The sequence below is a fragment of the Parasteatoda tepidariorum genome, chromosome 9 (genome assembly GCF_043381705.1).
Source record: "Parasteatoda tepidariorum isolate YZ-2023 chromosome 9, CAS_Ptep_4.0, whole genome shotgun sequence".
Classification (NCBI taxonomy): Eukaryota; Metazoa; Arthropoda; class Arachnida; order Araneae; family Theridiidae; genus Parasteatoda; species Parasteatoda tepidariorum.
In genome coordinates this window covers 87,581,685-87,598,913 of record NC_092212.1, presented here as the reverse complement: position 1 = coordinate 87,598,913, position 17,229 = coordinate 87,581,685, and the positions used below count along the sequence as shown (strand labels likewise).

At 34.8% G+C, this 17,229-nt stretch overlaps 1 protein-coding gene across 1 annotated transcript in view; it reads left to right on the top strand.

Moving 5' to 3' along the window:
• The window catches only part of LOC107453137 (projectin protein bent), a 236,219-nt gene that overhangs the window by 76,758 nt on the left and 142,232 nt on the right, over window positions 1-17,229 (top strand). Inside the window, exons 41-48 of the mRNA XM_071185213.1 lie at window positions 147-446; window positions 2,504-2,806; window positions 4,659-4,940; window positions 6,356-6,661; window positions 7,759-8,061; window positions 9,585-9,866; window positions 11,645-11,944; window positions 14,587-14,889. Coding sequence (XP_071041314.1) covers window positions 147-446; window positions 2,504-2,806; window positions 4,659-4,940; window positions 6,356-6,661; window positions 7,759-8,061; window positions 9,585-9,866; window positions 11,645-11,944; window positions 14,587-14,889 — 2,379 coding nt within the window. The remainder of the gene's footprint in view (window positions 1-146; window positions 447-2,503; window positions 2,807-4,658; window positions 4,941-6,355; window positions 6,662-7,758; window positions 8,062-9,584; window positions 9,867-11,644; window positions 11,945-14,586; window positions 14,890-17,229) is intronic.

Below are 17,229 nucleotides of genomic sequence, written 5' to 3'. Positions count from 1 at the left end.
GAACACAGTCATAAACGGTAGATAGAGGTGCTTAATGTCTCCACAATGAACATTGAAATTTCATCTAAGGTTCTAACTAGGAATTTTTGTACCTCAGTTCGCTTGTTCATTTACGAATTTGGTTAATGAGTTCAATTATATTTCAGCTGCTCCCAGCAGACCGACGGGTCCACTAAAGGTGAGTGACGTCACAGCCAAGGGTTGCAAGTTGAAATGGTCCAAACCTGAGGATGACGGCGGCAAACCCATAGCTGGATATGCCGTAGAAAAACTTGACACGTCGACCGGAAACTGGGTGCCTGTAGGGAAAACAGACATTCCAGAGATGGACATCACAGGACTGACTCCAGGAAAGGAATACCAGTTCCGTGTGAAAGCGATAAATCCCGAAGGAGAATCGGAGCCTTTAGTGACTGACAGAGCTACGCTTGCAAAGAACCCATACGGTATGGCTTCAATATGTTTTATGAACTCTGCTACAGTATCATAAACACGTTGATATCCAATTTGATACTTTTGATGGTTTTCCACTGATGGATTAACGTAATCTTGATGGTAACCATCAATAATAACAACATAAGTAACCATTACCCCAATGTAGGTATTCGGACGGATTTATGATGGTCCAACATAAGAATGGCAACTTGTTTTGATGGTTTGTTCATGTTGAACCGTCAGAAATTTCCATCATAGTTTCTTAGAAGTCAAATGTTGAAATGATCATGAACGACCATCATGAAAATGTAGGTATTAGGACTGAACTATGATGAACCAACATAAAAAAAACCAAATTGTTTTGATGGTATTTTCCTGCTGAACTAACAAAAATTTCCATCAAGCCATCAAGGTCCATGAGAATCAAACTTCTCTTAATGGTTAACAATCATAGTATTAAACTAGCATTTTTCATCATGGAATGTTGGAAGTTTGTTGGCATATCAAAAGTCCTGAACACATAATGGTAAGTATTGGATGATGATGACCATCAAATGATGTTGGACCATCATGAATAGCACTGAAACCATCAGAAGCCTAAAAAATCTTTTGATGCAACCATCAAAAATTTTGTCTTGGGTACTAATCCTCAATCATGTGTTATGTATAACACTTAATATGTTTGTTGTATGCAATTGACGTACAACTATACATTACATTAATGTATCTCATACGTGTTACAGTATCACGCTTGTTACATTAATGCGTTTCTTATATTTTGTGGAATGATATACGTTATATTAATGTATTCCATGTACGTTGCGGTACTATGCATGCAGATTCTTATTTTTACTTTCTTATTTTTTATAGTATGCCCATTTGATTAATGTTTAAAATTGTTGTCAAAAATACTCCCTTAAAAATAGGTTAATGTGTTTCAGGTATGCTACGGTATAATACTCATTAAATTATTGTGTTTAATACAGTTGTTTAATGCACTCTCGCATGTTTAGCTCTTATATTTGGCGAGTCTGTAATTTTTCAGCTACTTTTCGTTTTTTTTTTTACTATTTACTTATTCATTTCGCCCCCCCCAAGAAATCATATGAATTTTGACTAAAAAACCGGTTTTCAAACGAAGAATTTGACTAAACTTCTTCATCTTCATTCTGACAGTTCCCAAACATATTTTAATTTGATTTTAAAAGCTTTTGCACAAAGTCTTTGAAGAGGTTCTATTCTTAACTGAGAATGCACTCTTGAGTTAATCTATGTGCAGATGGACCCTCAAGCGGGTGTAGGTAAAAGATTCCTAAATTTGACAAAATATTTACTTGCACAATTATCACAAAATGGTTTTGTCATTATAGTAGAAAATTCCGTTAACTGTTTTTGCTTGGTACAATAAATGGACCAGAATGGCTCTTATCACTCTAATCAACGTAGGGAAAAGATTAATTTCAAATTCTTCCCTGAGTATCCCGAGTCAACTCGGGTACGTATTATATTGCAAATATTCGTCATCCCGAGAATACTCGGGCTTATCCTGAATGTGTCAGTACGTTTTGTTTTATCACGTTTTTACTCGTTCGGAAACAAAAAATGTGTGATTGAAAGTGTGCCAAGTTTTATTTAGGAGCTTTGCTGTGGGACTGCACACGTGTTATGTGCGATTGTACATACGAAGGTTGCTGAATTTACACAGCAATAAGAGTAAAAAAAATGATGTATTCCTTCACTGAAGTTTGAAAAGTATCACTTTATGTTGTCCCTTGTTTTAGAATTGTCATACAAAGACTAATACTCAACTTTTTTCATTTGCCCGAAATAACTCGGGATAGTAAACTGATTTTTAAATTAAATATTTCTTACAAATTCAAACCTCAGCTTAAAACGTGTGCATTATGTTTTGTTTCAGTTCCCTGTATTTATTAATAAAATAAAAAAAATATGTTGATTTTGTGCATTTGTTATTAAAAATAATAGATAAGGAAAGCGGTTTTAAATATCCATTTTCGTCAAAGCACAAGACACATATCGCATCGGTGTATTTCATGTTCTATTGCAGACGAACCAGGTGCACCCGGTACTCCAGACATTGTTGACTGGGACGAGAATCACGTGGATCTCAAGTGGACTCCACCCAAGAATGATGGGGGAGCTCCCATCACTGGTTATATCGTTGAAAAGAAGGAGCGTTACGGATCTGGTTGGGAGCCTTGCCTCACCACCAGCAGTCCCAAACCGGAGGCAAAGGTGGAGGGATTGCAGTATGGTAACAATTATCAGTTTAGAGTGAAGGCCGTCAACAAAGCCGGACCCGGTGAACCCAGTGAGCCCACTAAATCTCATACTTCTAAGCCTAGATACCGTAAGTACTTTCTTTCTCGATGTATTTTAAACAATACCTTTAAATGTGCATTAGGTGTGGTTGGAAGTTGTATGGTATAATTGATTAATTGAAGATTGTGATGAAAATGACAGTTGAAGAAGAAAACTGGATCATAATTACAATAAAACTTATATTTAGTAGTATTTGTAGAGCTCGAGATGCAAATTATAATTTTATCCATAAAACTTTCTAAGTTAAAAAAATTTTGCATAATAATATTAATAAGGACTGGCCATGGGAGAAAAATTCCCCATGACCAGCCTAATCAAAAGTCAAATTAAAAAGTGATTGAATTGTTTCCAACGGACAGTTAGGAGTATGGAAAGAGATCCAAGATTGGTAATTTATCGAAAGATAGCTTAGCCAAAAATAAAACCGAACCCCCATAATCAATATTAGGTTTGAAAATACTTTGGCAATCACCAACAAGGCTGTGAGAATTAGTATAACCATGTAACTGCTGAAACATATTTGTGTTAAGAAATAAAGAACAAAGAGTTGTAAATAGATTTTTGTTTTCGATTAGGCGCGGCAGTGAATGAATGAGACAACATTAGTATTGAAATAAAAAGTTGATGGATAAGAAAAGAATAAAATATTCTATGTTCGCTTTTTATAAAAATTTAACCAACTGATTTAACTGAAATATAATTCGATTAATAATGATTACAAAAATAAGTTTAAGAAATTAAATTAAATTTAAAAGATAAGAAATATGCAATGCTTATTGTGGCACTACATATATCTTCGCTGGACACAGAAAAAAGTTTAATATTTTCTTCCTACTAGATTCATGAATCTCCCCCATGTTACTAAAATGTTAAGCATATTTCAGCATGACAGTGTAGAGATATGATAAATCGTGTGAGTCAGTTTTCAAAAAATTAAAGCCTGCAACTCAAACAAGTTAACAAAAGTCATCAAATCCTATTACACTGATAGGATTTCAATCCACACTAAGGATTAAAACTCGTTCCTGGTATTTTAAATGCTATTGCAGTTTTTTTTAATGAATTGTGAGTTACAGAACCGTTTCCAAAATGACCTTGACCTATATTTTTTAACATGGGTCTACAATGAAAGGTATCTAATTAGTTATTATCGTATTGGGTCTAATCTTCATTATCTTTGTCAAATCATTCCATAAAACAGATTATTAATTGAAGTAAATGTTTTGCAGAACCAAGTTTCTGAAAAAATTAGAAAAAGCTTTGTTGTCTAATGAATGAGTAGCCCAACAATACTTTTTAAAAATATTAGAATATTGATAAATAGTGAGGTGAGTTTAAAATATAAATGTAAGATAAAAATTTCTAATAAACAATTTACGGTCTTTCAGAGCAGTGCCACAAATCATGCATTTGTTTACTTTTTTTCTAATGGTACCATTTGATAAAACAAATAAAAAACGAACAGTCGAACGTCGTAATTTATAAAAAAGAATTTGATTCAGAACTTAACTTTCAGCTTTCTGCACATCATGATGCATGCGAAAATTGTATTTAAAATATGCGTCCGTCCGCTTGGTAAGCAAACATACTAAATTACAGTTGAGCACTCACCAAACTTTTTATCATATACTTTAAATGTTATTTTTAAAAAAATGATTACTTTGAAAAAGTATTTATGTCCAATAATAGATCTTAACGGTATCATACGGGAAATATTCGGACGTCGGACAATTTTGTACATAGTTGAATGATTTCAACTGTTTTATTCCAAGAAACAACAACGATTGTGATGCAATCATCGGGGTTTGGGAGCGGCAGCCCCCTAGTTATATTAAAAATTATAATATAGTTTTAAATGAAACAATTTTTATCTTTTACAGTTGCTCCTAAAATTGTTCGTGACAATTTGCAACAAATTGTTGTTAAAGCTGGACAAAGTGTAAAATTGGATGTCGAAGTCATTGGTGAACCACCACCCACATGTACCTGGTCTTTTGGAGGAAAACCAGTAGAAATTGGTGACTCAATCAAAGTGGACAACGAAGAGTACATGACACACCTGAATATTAAAAATGGCGTCCGTAAACAGTCTGGAAAGTACAAATTAACAGCAGTAAACAGTTCGGGCAAGGACGAAGAAGATGTTGAAATCGTATTCTTAGGTAAGCTCTGCTTATAAGAGTATAAAATGTAGGCACACAATTCTTCTTAAATCAGTCAGCACACAAATATGAATATGGCGGGTACGGTTCAAATTTTGTTTTATGCACGAATAACACGAATCTTGACTTCAAGCAAACTATAATTTAGCATTATGTGGACAATCTCAAAAGCATTGTGTGGGCAATCTCAAAAGCATTGTGTGGGCAATCTCGAAAGCATTGTGTGGGCAATCTCAAAAGAATTGTGTGGGCAATCTCAAAAGCATTGTGTGTGGAATCTCAAAAGCATTGTGTGTGGAATCTCAAAAGCATTATGTGGGCAATTTCGAAAGCATTATGTGGGCAATCTCAAAAGCGTTATGTGGCAATCTCAAAATTTATGCCTCTTTTTTTTAGAGGTACAAAAACCCTTTTCCTATATCAATCGTAAATCAGTTTCAAAATTGTTAATGAATAAATACCAAATCAGTCGAGACAATTTTGGTAACGTTGTGAATATTTTTGTTTGCTACTGTTATAACTCTGTATTTGTGTCCTTAAGAAAGCATTAAGACTCAAATTTCATGTTCTCTTTGGGTGAAATTGATTAAAGGGAGAAGCTGATGCCACAATAACGCAGACTGTGGAAAAGGAGAAGAAAGCTAAAAGACAACCAGCTCTGACTGTTGCGTTATTTTAAATTACCCCATCGATATAATGAGAGCATAAAACTCAAACAAATAATACTCCGCACCGCCACCCTCTCTTTTTTGTAATAGTTTCAAGGAAGCATTCTAGTTTTATCACCAAGTGACTACACTTTGTTCCCCAATGAAACAGAACGTTTTGAGAAGGGAAAAGGTGCGATCCAGAAGCATTTAAAAGAAAGGAAATCATCTTTCTAAGTTTCAGTCCGCACACTTTCTAAATTCTAAATCCTCACACTCTGTTACGAAATCAACAATTATTTTCTAAGCAACATTTCCTGTTTCCAACTTGCCACGAAATCCTTACAATGTTTGCTTAGCAAGATAAAAATTGTAGCGTCACTTTTTCATAAAATATACTATAAATCTCACTAAAAGTAAACTTATCCCATGACACTAAACTAAACTCATTAGAGCGACAGCTCATCGAGGGCCAAGGTCTGCAGTTTTCTTGACCTTTGGACTCTTGGGTGCAATAGCAGTTATTCCGGTTGGGTCTTCAGCCGTACGTGGAATCCTCAGTGTTTAGTTCCCAAGCATGTTTGGTACTCATTCTATCGACCCACTGGAGGGATGAAAGGCTGAGTCAATCGAACCAAGGACCTGTGGCACGATAGCACGAAGCGCTACCATTCAGCCACCGAGCTTAATCCCATGAAACTATAGCTATATTTTATTATTTTCTCTGATTTTTATATTTATGTCTAAAAATGTCCTCCATTATTTCAGACAAGCCCTCCAGGCCAGAAGGGCCCATCGAAGTGTCAGATGTGCACGCGGAAGGATGTAAACTGAAATGGAACAAACCGAAGGACGACGGTGGCACTCCCATTACAGGATACGTCCTGGAAAGAATGGATCCCACTACAGGCAGGTGGATACCAGCTGGAAGAGCAGACAAAGATACGACAGAGGCACCCATTACGGGCCTGGACCCGGGAAAGAAATATCAGTTTAGGGTGAAGGCAGTGAATGACGAAGGAGAATCAGATCCTTTAGAGACAGAACGGGCGACATTGGCTAAAAATCCATATGGTAATTCCTTTTTGTTCTTTTGCTTGATTTTAAAGGGATTGATGATTTGTTGAAGGTTCTGATTCATAATTTATAGAATTTGAGTAGATTAAATTTAAAGTTCATACATCGACTATAGGATACAAGGATTATATATTTTTTTAAAGATTGTTGGTAGCCAAATGTACTTGAATCTTATTCCGTTCCATAAATACTAAAACACTTGTTACAGTTAGTTGTAACTAAGGTAGGTACTTTATTTACGTCGCACTAGAGCTGCACAATAAACTATAAGACTCCGGGATGGTCTGGGAAACATTCCTGAGGATGATCCGAAGACACGCCACCGCAATTTTGATCCTGTGCAGAGGGGATGGCTCCGATACTATGGTAGTCCGACGACCTGCGCTCGAAGTCGAGCACTTTACGGTAGAACAGTTTAATGAGGCACCTCACACCCTCGGTCCCTACGTAGGCTGATCAAAGTGCTCATTCACATGCTTACTGACCGGCAGCCAGTGATGTTTGACTTTGGTGTTGTCCTGGGAACCGTGTCTTTACGCTCAGTCCACAGCGGGATTTGAATTGTTGAAAGCTTTAATTTATATTTCAGAGAATTTGAGTAGTATAAATTTAAAGTTCATGCATCCGCTATAGGATACGAGGATTATAACTTGCAATTTTTTTTTTCTCAAGCTTCCGCTTGGCAAAATTTAAAAACTCCCTTGCACTCCTTTCAACTAGTCATGTCAAAGCTTGGTATTTGAATTCGGTATAAATGGAAATTTTTTAAGATTGTTGTTAACCAAAAATACGTTGAATCTTATCCCATTCCAAAAATACTAAAAAACTTGCAACAGTTGTAACTTAGTACCTCTAACCACTGATATCTGGATCATCCTCGAAAAAGTTATTTTGAATTAAAATTATAAATGATGCAAGGAAAAAAATAACAAGCAAACATTTTAGTGCAACTTTAAATATAAAAATTAAATTTCACGCGAAATGCGTAATAGTTTGCAGGTATGTTAATATTAAGGGGAGTTCATATTAACCTATTATTCTGATTCACTTTTTACGAAAGACTATTTATCTCATATTTCCAATTCGTATTTCAGATGAACCAGGTCCACCGGGTCTACCTGAGATCAAGGACTATGACACAGACTTCGTGGAACTTAAGTGGGAACCACCCATGAGGGATGGTGGAGCCCCCATTACAGGATACATTGTTGAAAAGAAAGATAAGTACAGTCCTGATTGGGTACCGGTGAAAGAAGTGGAAGGAAACATTCCAAAAGCTAAAGTAACGGGATTAAATGAGGGAGACAAATACGAATTCAGAGTGAGAGCTGTGAATAAGGCAGGACCTGGAGAACCCAGTCAATCGACTGCTCCACATCTATCCAAACCAAAGAACTGTAAGTTTCTATTGAAAAGTGCTCATTATGATTTAAATACGGATCTTATTCAAGGAGAGAATGAAAACACGTCATTGGAATTGCATGGAAAAACGTGCTATAACAAATCAAGCTGCATAGAAGAAACATCCTTTTTTCAGAAAACACATTTATTTGACAACCACAAATAAACGAAGCAAAATTAAATTAAAATACCCGTAACGGGTTAGTCTTAACCTTGCAAAATAAAGGGTAGGTAGATACTTTATTTAAGTCGGACTAGAGTTGCTCAATGGGCTATTGGCGACGGTCTGAGAAACATTCCTGAGGATGATCCGAAGACATATCGCAATTTTGATCCTCTGCAGAGGACATTTCTCCCCTCTGCTTTGGTAACCTGATGACTTTTAGCAGTTTTCATCTCGGTAGAAAACTCTAGCCGTAAATTACATTTTTTTTAAGTCTGTAACATATTTAAGGTGCTTTAAAAACCCATCCGTTAATTCTTTTTAGTATTGTATGTAGTTTTACTATTTTCATTCGAAGTTCTCCAAAAACGGATACAATGTGATACCTGCAAGTGACGTAGTGTGGGTATCTCGATAATGATTGATTGTTGAAACGGGCATTTGTTGACGTTAGCACTGTTCTTTCCACTCTATTTCGAGTAAGCTAAGCCAGTCATGTATCAATTCTCTTAAGTGACTGACTCAATTCTTTCACTTTATATCTACACAGAGACTTAACACAAAGACTGGCACGAAGCCATACGGAACATAAACAAACTAATTATGCATCCAAGTTGCCAGGAACAGTAAACAAAAGTATATAAAATATATAAACAAATAATAAATCTAAGTTAAGAAGAAGTAGACGAAAAGCAATTATATGTCAACTAATTTGATGGTCGATACTGCTCTGTATTTAACGAATCATTAATTAATATTTTATAACATATTGGGATAGAGCCTTCCAATGAAGCGACCCGGGTTCGATCCTAGCGATAACAGGTCGATTCAAATTCCGCACCCTTTTCGCAAAGACCACAGTGCTGACGTAAAATATCATCAGTGGCAGACGAATCATGATTTAGAGTCTGTGGAAGGTTCTCGTGATCTTCCTCTCCATGTAACGCAAATGTGGGTCAGTTCCATCTAAAAGTTCTCAACGAAGGAAAATTTCTCCCAATACTTGATCCAGGAGTCCCCTTGTCTTCTGGATTGAATTAATAATTACAAGACTATGAAGTTGAACATCAGTAGTCGTAAACTCAAAAATTGGGTCAACTGTTCAACGACGTTTATAAAATAAAATAAAATATAACAGATGGAAGTCATTAAATATCGTAGTTTCTGAACATTAAAGTGTAAAAATCATTCAGTTGTTGGTAATTAATGGTTCCAGGGAGGAACCTTCGAATGCAAAGGGTAAAGAAATAAATCTTTGCTTCAAGTTTTAGGCACTCAAAATATGACTTTTTTGATTTTTCTTAGGTGAAAAACACCTTTTAGAAAATAATAACTTTTGTTATTTCATTTTTGCAGTGAAACCCCGAATTGACAGAACGAATCTCAAAGATATCGTGGTCAAAGCTGGACAGATGGTTAACTTCGATGTGGACGTAATTGGTGAACCACCCCCGAAGATCCAGTGGCACTTCGGACAGAGACGCATCGAGGATGGAGATGTGCATAATATAACAAATGTGGACTATAACACTAAATTCTGTTTGCCAAAAGCAACGAGAAAGGATACCGGAAAGTACATCATAACCGCTACCAATCCTTCAGGAAGTGACGAAGCGGAAGTAGAAATAACAGTATTAGGTATAATCTCCATTATCTTTGTAGTTAACTGCAACTACAACTTTTTTACAATTGTAGTTAACTACAACTATTTTTGTTTAAATGTGGCGACTACAAACTACTTTCGAAATGTAGTCACCGATCTTTGCTCGAGAAATTAATTATCACCAATATTCAAATTGATTTTGAATAAAAAATTGACTTGGTTAATTATGAGCAGTTATTACGAATTCAGGTTTACTTGAAATAGTTTTTTTTTATTAAAATCTAAAGCACTTTTTACGAATTTGTTCTCTTAACTTTCAAACTCTGTGTTTTTCATGATAGTGATTTATGAAATATTAGGAATTTATCAAATATTTGTGATTTAAGTTTCATTTTGTCCGAAACTCACAATTTTCAGCGCAGATATGAAATATGAGAAATGCGGGCACTTTGCGAATTTTTTTAAATTTTTTGAACCGCGTGATACTTTTAAAACTGGTTTATTATTAAAATATGTGTGTCATATTGTCTGAAAATGCTCATATATAACTGGAAATAATCTAGGAATATATTTAATAAAGTTTAATTTTGTCCGAAACACACTATTTTCAGCGCAGATATGAAATATGAGAAATGCGGGCACTTTGCGAATTTTTTTTAATTTTTTGAACAGCGTGATACTTTTAAAACTGGTTTATTATTAAAATATGTGCGTCGTATTGTCTGAAAATGTCCATATATAAAGAAAAAGAAAGGTTTTTGTGGTTTTCGTACCCCATAGACGCAAACACTGTCCGATTCATTGAAAAAGTCTTTGAAAATTGTCCTGAAGTTTCCTTGTCTTTTTAATTATAATGTAATTAAAATATAATTTTCACTATGTGAGTAAACATTAGACGTGGCGCATCCACACGCTATGTATAAACAAGATAGAATTTAAACTAATATAATAAAATATAAATATAATATCATATAATGTAATAAATAAAATATAAGTTATGTTTACATGTGTAATAAAATATAAAGTACGTGGCTAAACATTAAATTATAAAATTATGATTTACAGACACCATAAAATTAAAAATATTGCAGAACGGCTGTTAAAATAACATATTTTATGAAGAGGTCAATTTTTACGATAAAATTATATGCTAATGACTCGCACCGATCACAGTGCTGACGCAAAAATATCCTCAATGGTAGATGTTAATGTTAGATGAATGGTAATGTTAGAAAATATATTTCCGTTTTTATGAAAATATATTTTGTGAAGGGTCTGTTTTTATGAAAATATACTTTGTGAAGGGTCCGTTAACGGACCCAAATTTCTTCTAAACATACCCCTGATATGAGGTGAACAGGGTTCTAATCCCAGCGATTGACGAGATGATGCCTAATTATCAACAAAAAAAGAAAAAATTTCCAGTTTTTTTCCGACAAATTTAGTTGCGCATTCCGCATCCGGCTTGCACCGACCACAGTGCTGACGTGAAATATCCTCACTGGTAGACGGATCATTGGTTAGAGCACCCTTGCCGTCAGGCTAACCACGGGATGTTTTCGTGGTTTTCTTCTCCATGTAACGCAAATGAGGGTTAGTTTCATCAAAAAAGTTCTCCACGAAGGCAAAATTTCTCCCAATCCTTGATCCAGGAGTTCCCTTTGTTTTCTGGATTGGGTTGAAAATGACAAGTCTACGGAGTTGAACATTAGTAGTCGTAAATCCAAAAAACTGGGTCGGCTGTTCAACCATGTGACGGGAACGATTTATACGAGAAAACCTAAACTGATTCGTGTCTTCATTTTTTCTGCAGGTAAGCCAATGAGGCCAAATGGTCCACTTGAAGTATCTGACGTTAAAAAAGAAGGTTGCACATTGAAGTGGAAGAAACCGGATGATGATGGGGGCACTCCCATTGAATATTACGAGATAGAGAAGATGGATACAGAGACAGGAATGTGGGTTCCTGCAGGCAGATCCACAGAACCCAAGTTCGACGTCAAGAATTTAGTTCCCGGAAAGAATTACAAGTTCAGAGTGAGGGCTGTCAACAAAGAAGGGGATTCAGATGAATTAACGGCAGATAAAGCTATCTGTGCAAAGAATCCTTTCGGTGAGTGTCAGTTTTATGTTACTATTAGGGGGGACCGGAGAGTAATGTCGTTTCGGTTCATTTGATAGATTTTATCAAGTTTTTATTTTTAATGAATAATGTATTTACCCCCGTTAGCAACAACCTTTCAATGCTGGATCAAAAATGGATCGAAAAAAAATGAATTGCTTTTTAAGAGACTAGCGAATATTTAATGCGTCGAAACGACATTATTTTCCGATCCCCCTACTATTAGAGTAGGAATTAGATGTCAATGGGTATGTTTGCGTTAACATTAATTGACTTATTAATGGGTGTGTTTACGTTAACATTCATTGATTTATTAATGGGTATGTTTACGTTAGCATTCATTGTTGAAGCCGTGGATGGCTCAGGAGATAAAGCGTTCACCTTCCATTGAGGTGAACCGGGTTCGAATCCCAGCTATAGAGTGGGTCGATGCGAATTCCGCATCCGGCTTGTACCACATGACGTAGAATATCCTCAGGTGTAAACGGATCATGGATTAAAATCCCCTTGCCATCAGGCTAACCGTTGAAGGTTTTCCTCTCAATGTAACGTAAATGCTGGTTAGTTCCATCAAAAAAGCCTTACACGAAGGCAAATTTCTCTCAATACTTGATTCAAGAGTTTCCTAGTCTTCTGGATTGGGTTCAAAATGATAAGGCTACTGTATTAGCAGTCGGAAACACAAAAAATGGATCGGCTTTTCAACGAAAGTAATAAAATAAAACATTCATGGATGTTAATATGCTAAATAAAATCTGTTAAATCGAAGAAGAAGCCAGAATCCAACTACTAAGAACATTTCTCAATTATTACTATAAGTAAATCACTTTCGGTAGGGGATAATTATGGCTGTATCGGTTCTATAAATGAAAAAATAGTCCCATGATTCCATTAAAAGGACATTTATACATTATTACAGTGAATAAAAATATTTTTCCAACAAGTCATTTCATTGCCAACAGCTGCAATAAATGAGGATATTCTGCCAACGTGTCTTTGAGTTGTAATTTAAATTGTAATAATGATTTAATCTTTTTTCTAAGATATTGTACTATTAGCGTAGTGATGTGCATTGAGTGGACACGTTACTGTGAACGACCGATATTGTTGGTTGTTGACAACCACTAATGAGTCGTTGACAATCACATATTCGCTTTGGTAAATGTCCGAAATATATGCTACGTCTAGTGAAGTGCCACTGCCCGGTATGCCCTACATTAATGTTTTTTTAACATTAGAAAGACTGAAACTTAGTATATACCTATATTTCCCAAGAACAGTCAAAAATGACTGGATTCTGAAAGAATAATTAGGGTGTAAAAAAAATTGGCTTAAAAATATTAATATTTTTTTATGTTATTTGCAGTTATGTAACAAGTTTTTAGCAAATATTAACAATAAAAAAATTATATGTTGCACAAAAAGTCATAAAATTCTAAGAAATTATGTCATTACATACATTGTTTTTCTAATTGAAATTAAAAAGCAGTCAAAATGACTTCCTTGGACAATCTAGTGTTAAGGTTCAGTGCCACTGACCATTATGCCCTGCACTGAAGTTTTTTTTAAAGTTAAGTGCCACTGTCCGTTATGCATTTAACCGGCACTCCAAACACTGATGTTTCTCCTAATCTATTCTTAGTAGATTATAAATTTTCGAATAAATATAATAATATCAAGAAATAAATTAATATCAAATCGGATATAACAAATATTTTGGACATTCACCAAAGCGACTATGTGATGGTTGACATTCACCAGTGAATGTCGACATTCTCCTGATTTCGGCTATTCACGGTAACAGATATATTACTTTGTTAGCTATCATTCAATCATTTAGAAATCACAATCAAATGTTTTCTATTCTTTGTTTATGTATTTAAGTTAATATGGTATTAACAAGCAATTAATAGCTATAGTTACAGGAATAGTGTGATTTTTATAGTTGCTAAGAAAGAAATTGAAGTTGACTAGAACAGGAAGCGAAAGTAGTTATCGATACAATAGCTGCCTGTTATATTGATAGTAATCGATTTTTTTTTCTTATTCATTTATCTTCTGGTTTCACATTAACCATAGTAATCTATACTTTTCAAACTAATTACATTTTTTTGCTCGCATTCTATTTATTTCATTGTAATCATTATTTTATAGAAATAAATAATAATATTTCTATTTTATATTCATAGAGTCTAATTGTAATCAATAATTATCAGATCTATTTGTTTCGTAAAGTTTTATTGTGATATATTTGTTTAACAGTAACCCTAGCAACCCTCATTGAATCAATAAGTGTTCAAATGGAATTGTCCACCCGATATTTCACTGATATTTTGCAACCTATATAAAATTGTCAGATTCACCCGATGTTTTATAATCATTATTCAGCCAATATTTGCCCTATATTGACCCTATATAGGCCTGTATTGATACCTCATAGGACCAACGTTGAAAAATTTAGACATCCCAATATGGGTCCCTCGGTGCATTGGATCCATACTGAGCCAATTTTGAGCTCAACTGGGGCCAAGGTATAATTGTTGCAAGGGGGTATCAATGGTTAATCTATTGATTTCTAAGTAAGCTATAGTATCTGTTTCATAGTATTGATCGGAATATTTCTTTCTGTGTAGATGAACCAGGCCAACCGGGTCGACCTGAACCTACTGACTGGGACAATGATCACGTGGATTTGAAATGGAAGGCACCTGAAAAAGACGGTGGAGCACCCATCACCGGTTACATCATCGAAAAGAAAAAGAAGGGCACTTACAAGTGGCACAAAGCGAAGGAGACGTCAGGTCCTGGCACTAGTGCAACAGTGCCAGAACTGGAGGAAAGAGAAGAATATGAATTCCGCGTCATAGCTGTCAATAAAGCTGGACCCGGTGAACCCAGTGAACCATCTAGATCAGTCATTGCTAAACCGAGATCACGTGAGTATCCTCCATGTTTACAATTAATAGGGAGATTTCCCTCTTTCACGTTATCTTCCGTCAGTCTAGCTAACGTAAAAGTGACGTCAGTCTAGCTCAGTGTATCCCAAATTGTGGTACACGTACCCTCAGGAGTATGGGAACAGTTTAGCGGGGGTACGCGTTTTTATCGGATAACTAACGAAAGTTTCCAAAAAATAATTATTTAAAAACAAAGCTAGCCATGAAAATTTACGATGACGTATTTTTCTATTGGCTATTTTTTGCAGAGTTAAAAGTTAATAATGAGTGATGTCAGCAGCCAGTTGTGATTTTTAACTTTTGGGCAATTTTTTTATAGTAAAGGTTTGTAATAAATTCTTCTTATTTTGATTATTTTTATAAAGAATCTAACATAGAATATGAATCGCTGGTTAGTATCTGGAAAACTTTGCACTAAAAAGGAAAAATAAACATATTTTTAAAAAAATGCATTCATTTTTTTTATTGGTGATACAGAGTCACGAAAAATTTAAAAAGGGAACACAAAAGACATACGTTTGGGAAACACTGGTTTAGCAAACGTTAGTCTAGCTAACGTTCGTCAGTCTAGTTCCGTCAGTTAGCTTCCATAAAGTAAACTGAGGCTCCTATAATATCAGAGCTGACCTATCAAGCAATATCGGAGCAAACAAGTTCGCAAGTTAACGTTATGTTAGTTTTAGTTATGTTATTACAGAGATGCCAACTGCTCCGGACACGCCAAAATAATTTAAAAAACGGTAAATAACTACAAAGTAAATTTTGCAAATAGTTGACAATATTTGCTTGCTTTTAAAAATGTAAAGCATGTAATAAGAACTATAAAGTGGTTAATTATATAAGCCTACGCATTGTTTAGAAGTAGTGGTGGATTAAAATCTACTAAATCGAACTTATTAAACCAAGAATTACAATTGGGTATAATATAGCCTACGTCACAGGTTGGGTTGTTCCTACTAAATTTAACCCATGAACGGCATTTTCTGCGAGCCTAACTTCAAGCCACAAATAAACAAACGAAGTGTTCGATCGTTTAAATAGCTGCTCGCCAGATTTTATTGCATTGTAAAGAAAAGTTATTGAAACTAAATACAACTAAATAAACAACAACAACTAAAACAAATAACAACAACTACTAATAACAATAACTAAATAAACAACAACTAAATTCCATTCGTTTAGCATTGCGTCATATGTTGTTCCTACTAAATCGAAGTAGTTGTGTTTTTTTCATATTATACCCAATTAATAAACTACCACTTGAAAATATTTATTCGCTGTGCTTATGTTAGCTCTTTTCTCCAACAATAAATGATAAGTCGACCTGTCTAATTCAAGGGCTCTAAAGTTAACCATTGAGGGAAGCAACTGCGCATGCTCGCATTACGTGATGTTAGCGTGATTTACACCTCAAAGACAAAGCTACAAGCACGCTATTTATAGCTGTTAAATGTTTTCAGTTTAAGCCTAACTTCGAACTAAAAAAATGGAAATGGAATGCGAATTTGACGAAACGTATTGATGGAATTTAGTAACGAATCATGCGATCTTACAATAATTGGTAATTCAATAAAATGATAATTTTATTGATTTTTGTTTAACATAATGGTTGCCTAATTGCACTATAGTTCCATAAGAAACTAGATATACTTTCGCTATTTTAAAATTATAAATTATATATTTATATTTTAACTATACAATTTGAGTAAATCAAGCTAAATAATCAATAGAATACAATAATAATTTTTAAATATTAATATTAATAATAAGCTTCAGTTTTTATCGCTGAATTCATCAAAATCTATAATCTACCAAATTTTTCTGTTCACGGAACCGCTCACAGAGAGAGTAAAGCATCTTTAAAGAGTTTACGTCCATTGTAAATGTTGGTTTTGATTTTGAGGTTAAAATGATATTCCTATGAGTTAGTATTTTTGACTTGTTTTTTTTTTTACGTTAGGACGCAAAATCTCTTTATTTTAACTTGCGTAAGTTTGATTTTTTTTTCTCAGGTGCATGCGCACTGGAAATGCGCAAGCGCAATTATAATCTTACGTATGGGAGCGTATGGACCCAGATAAAAGTAAACTGCAGAAAATTTATAGATAAAAAATGCAGCTTGGTGATTTATGTGGTGATTTAGACGATTCCGCTTCAAAATTTTTGAGGTCAAAACATTGCAAAATTAATGCAGGTTTGAAACAGAGGGACAACACACAAAGAAGCATCCATACTCTGAGCAGGATTCGAAACCGCAGCTATTGGCTTCCCAGTCAGGCACGCTAACCACTCGGCCACCTGGCCGGCTTTATGCATTTT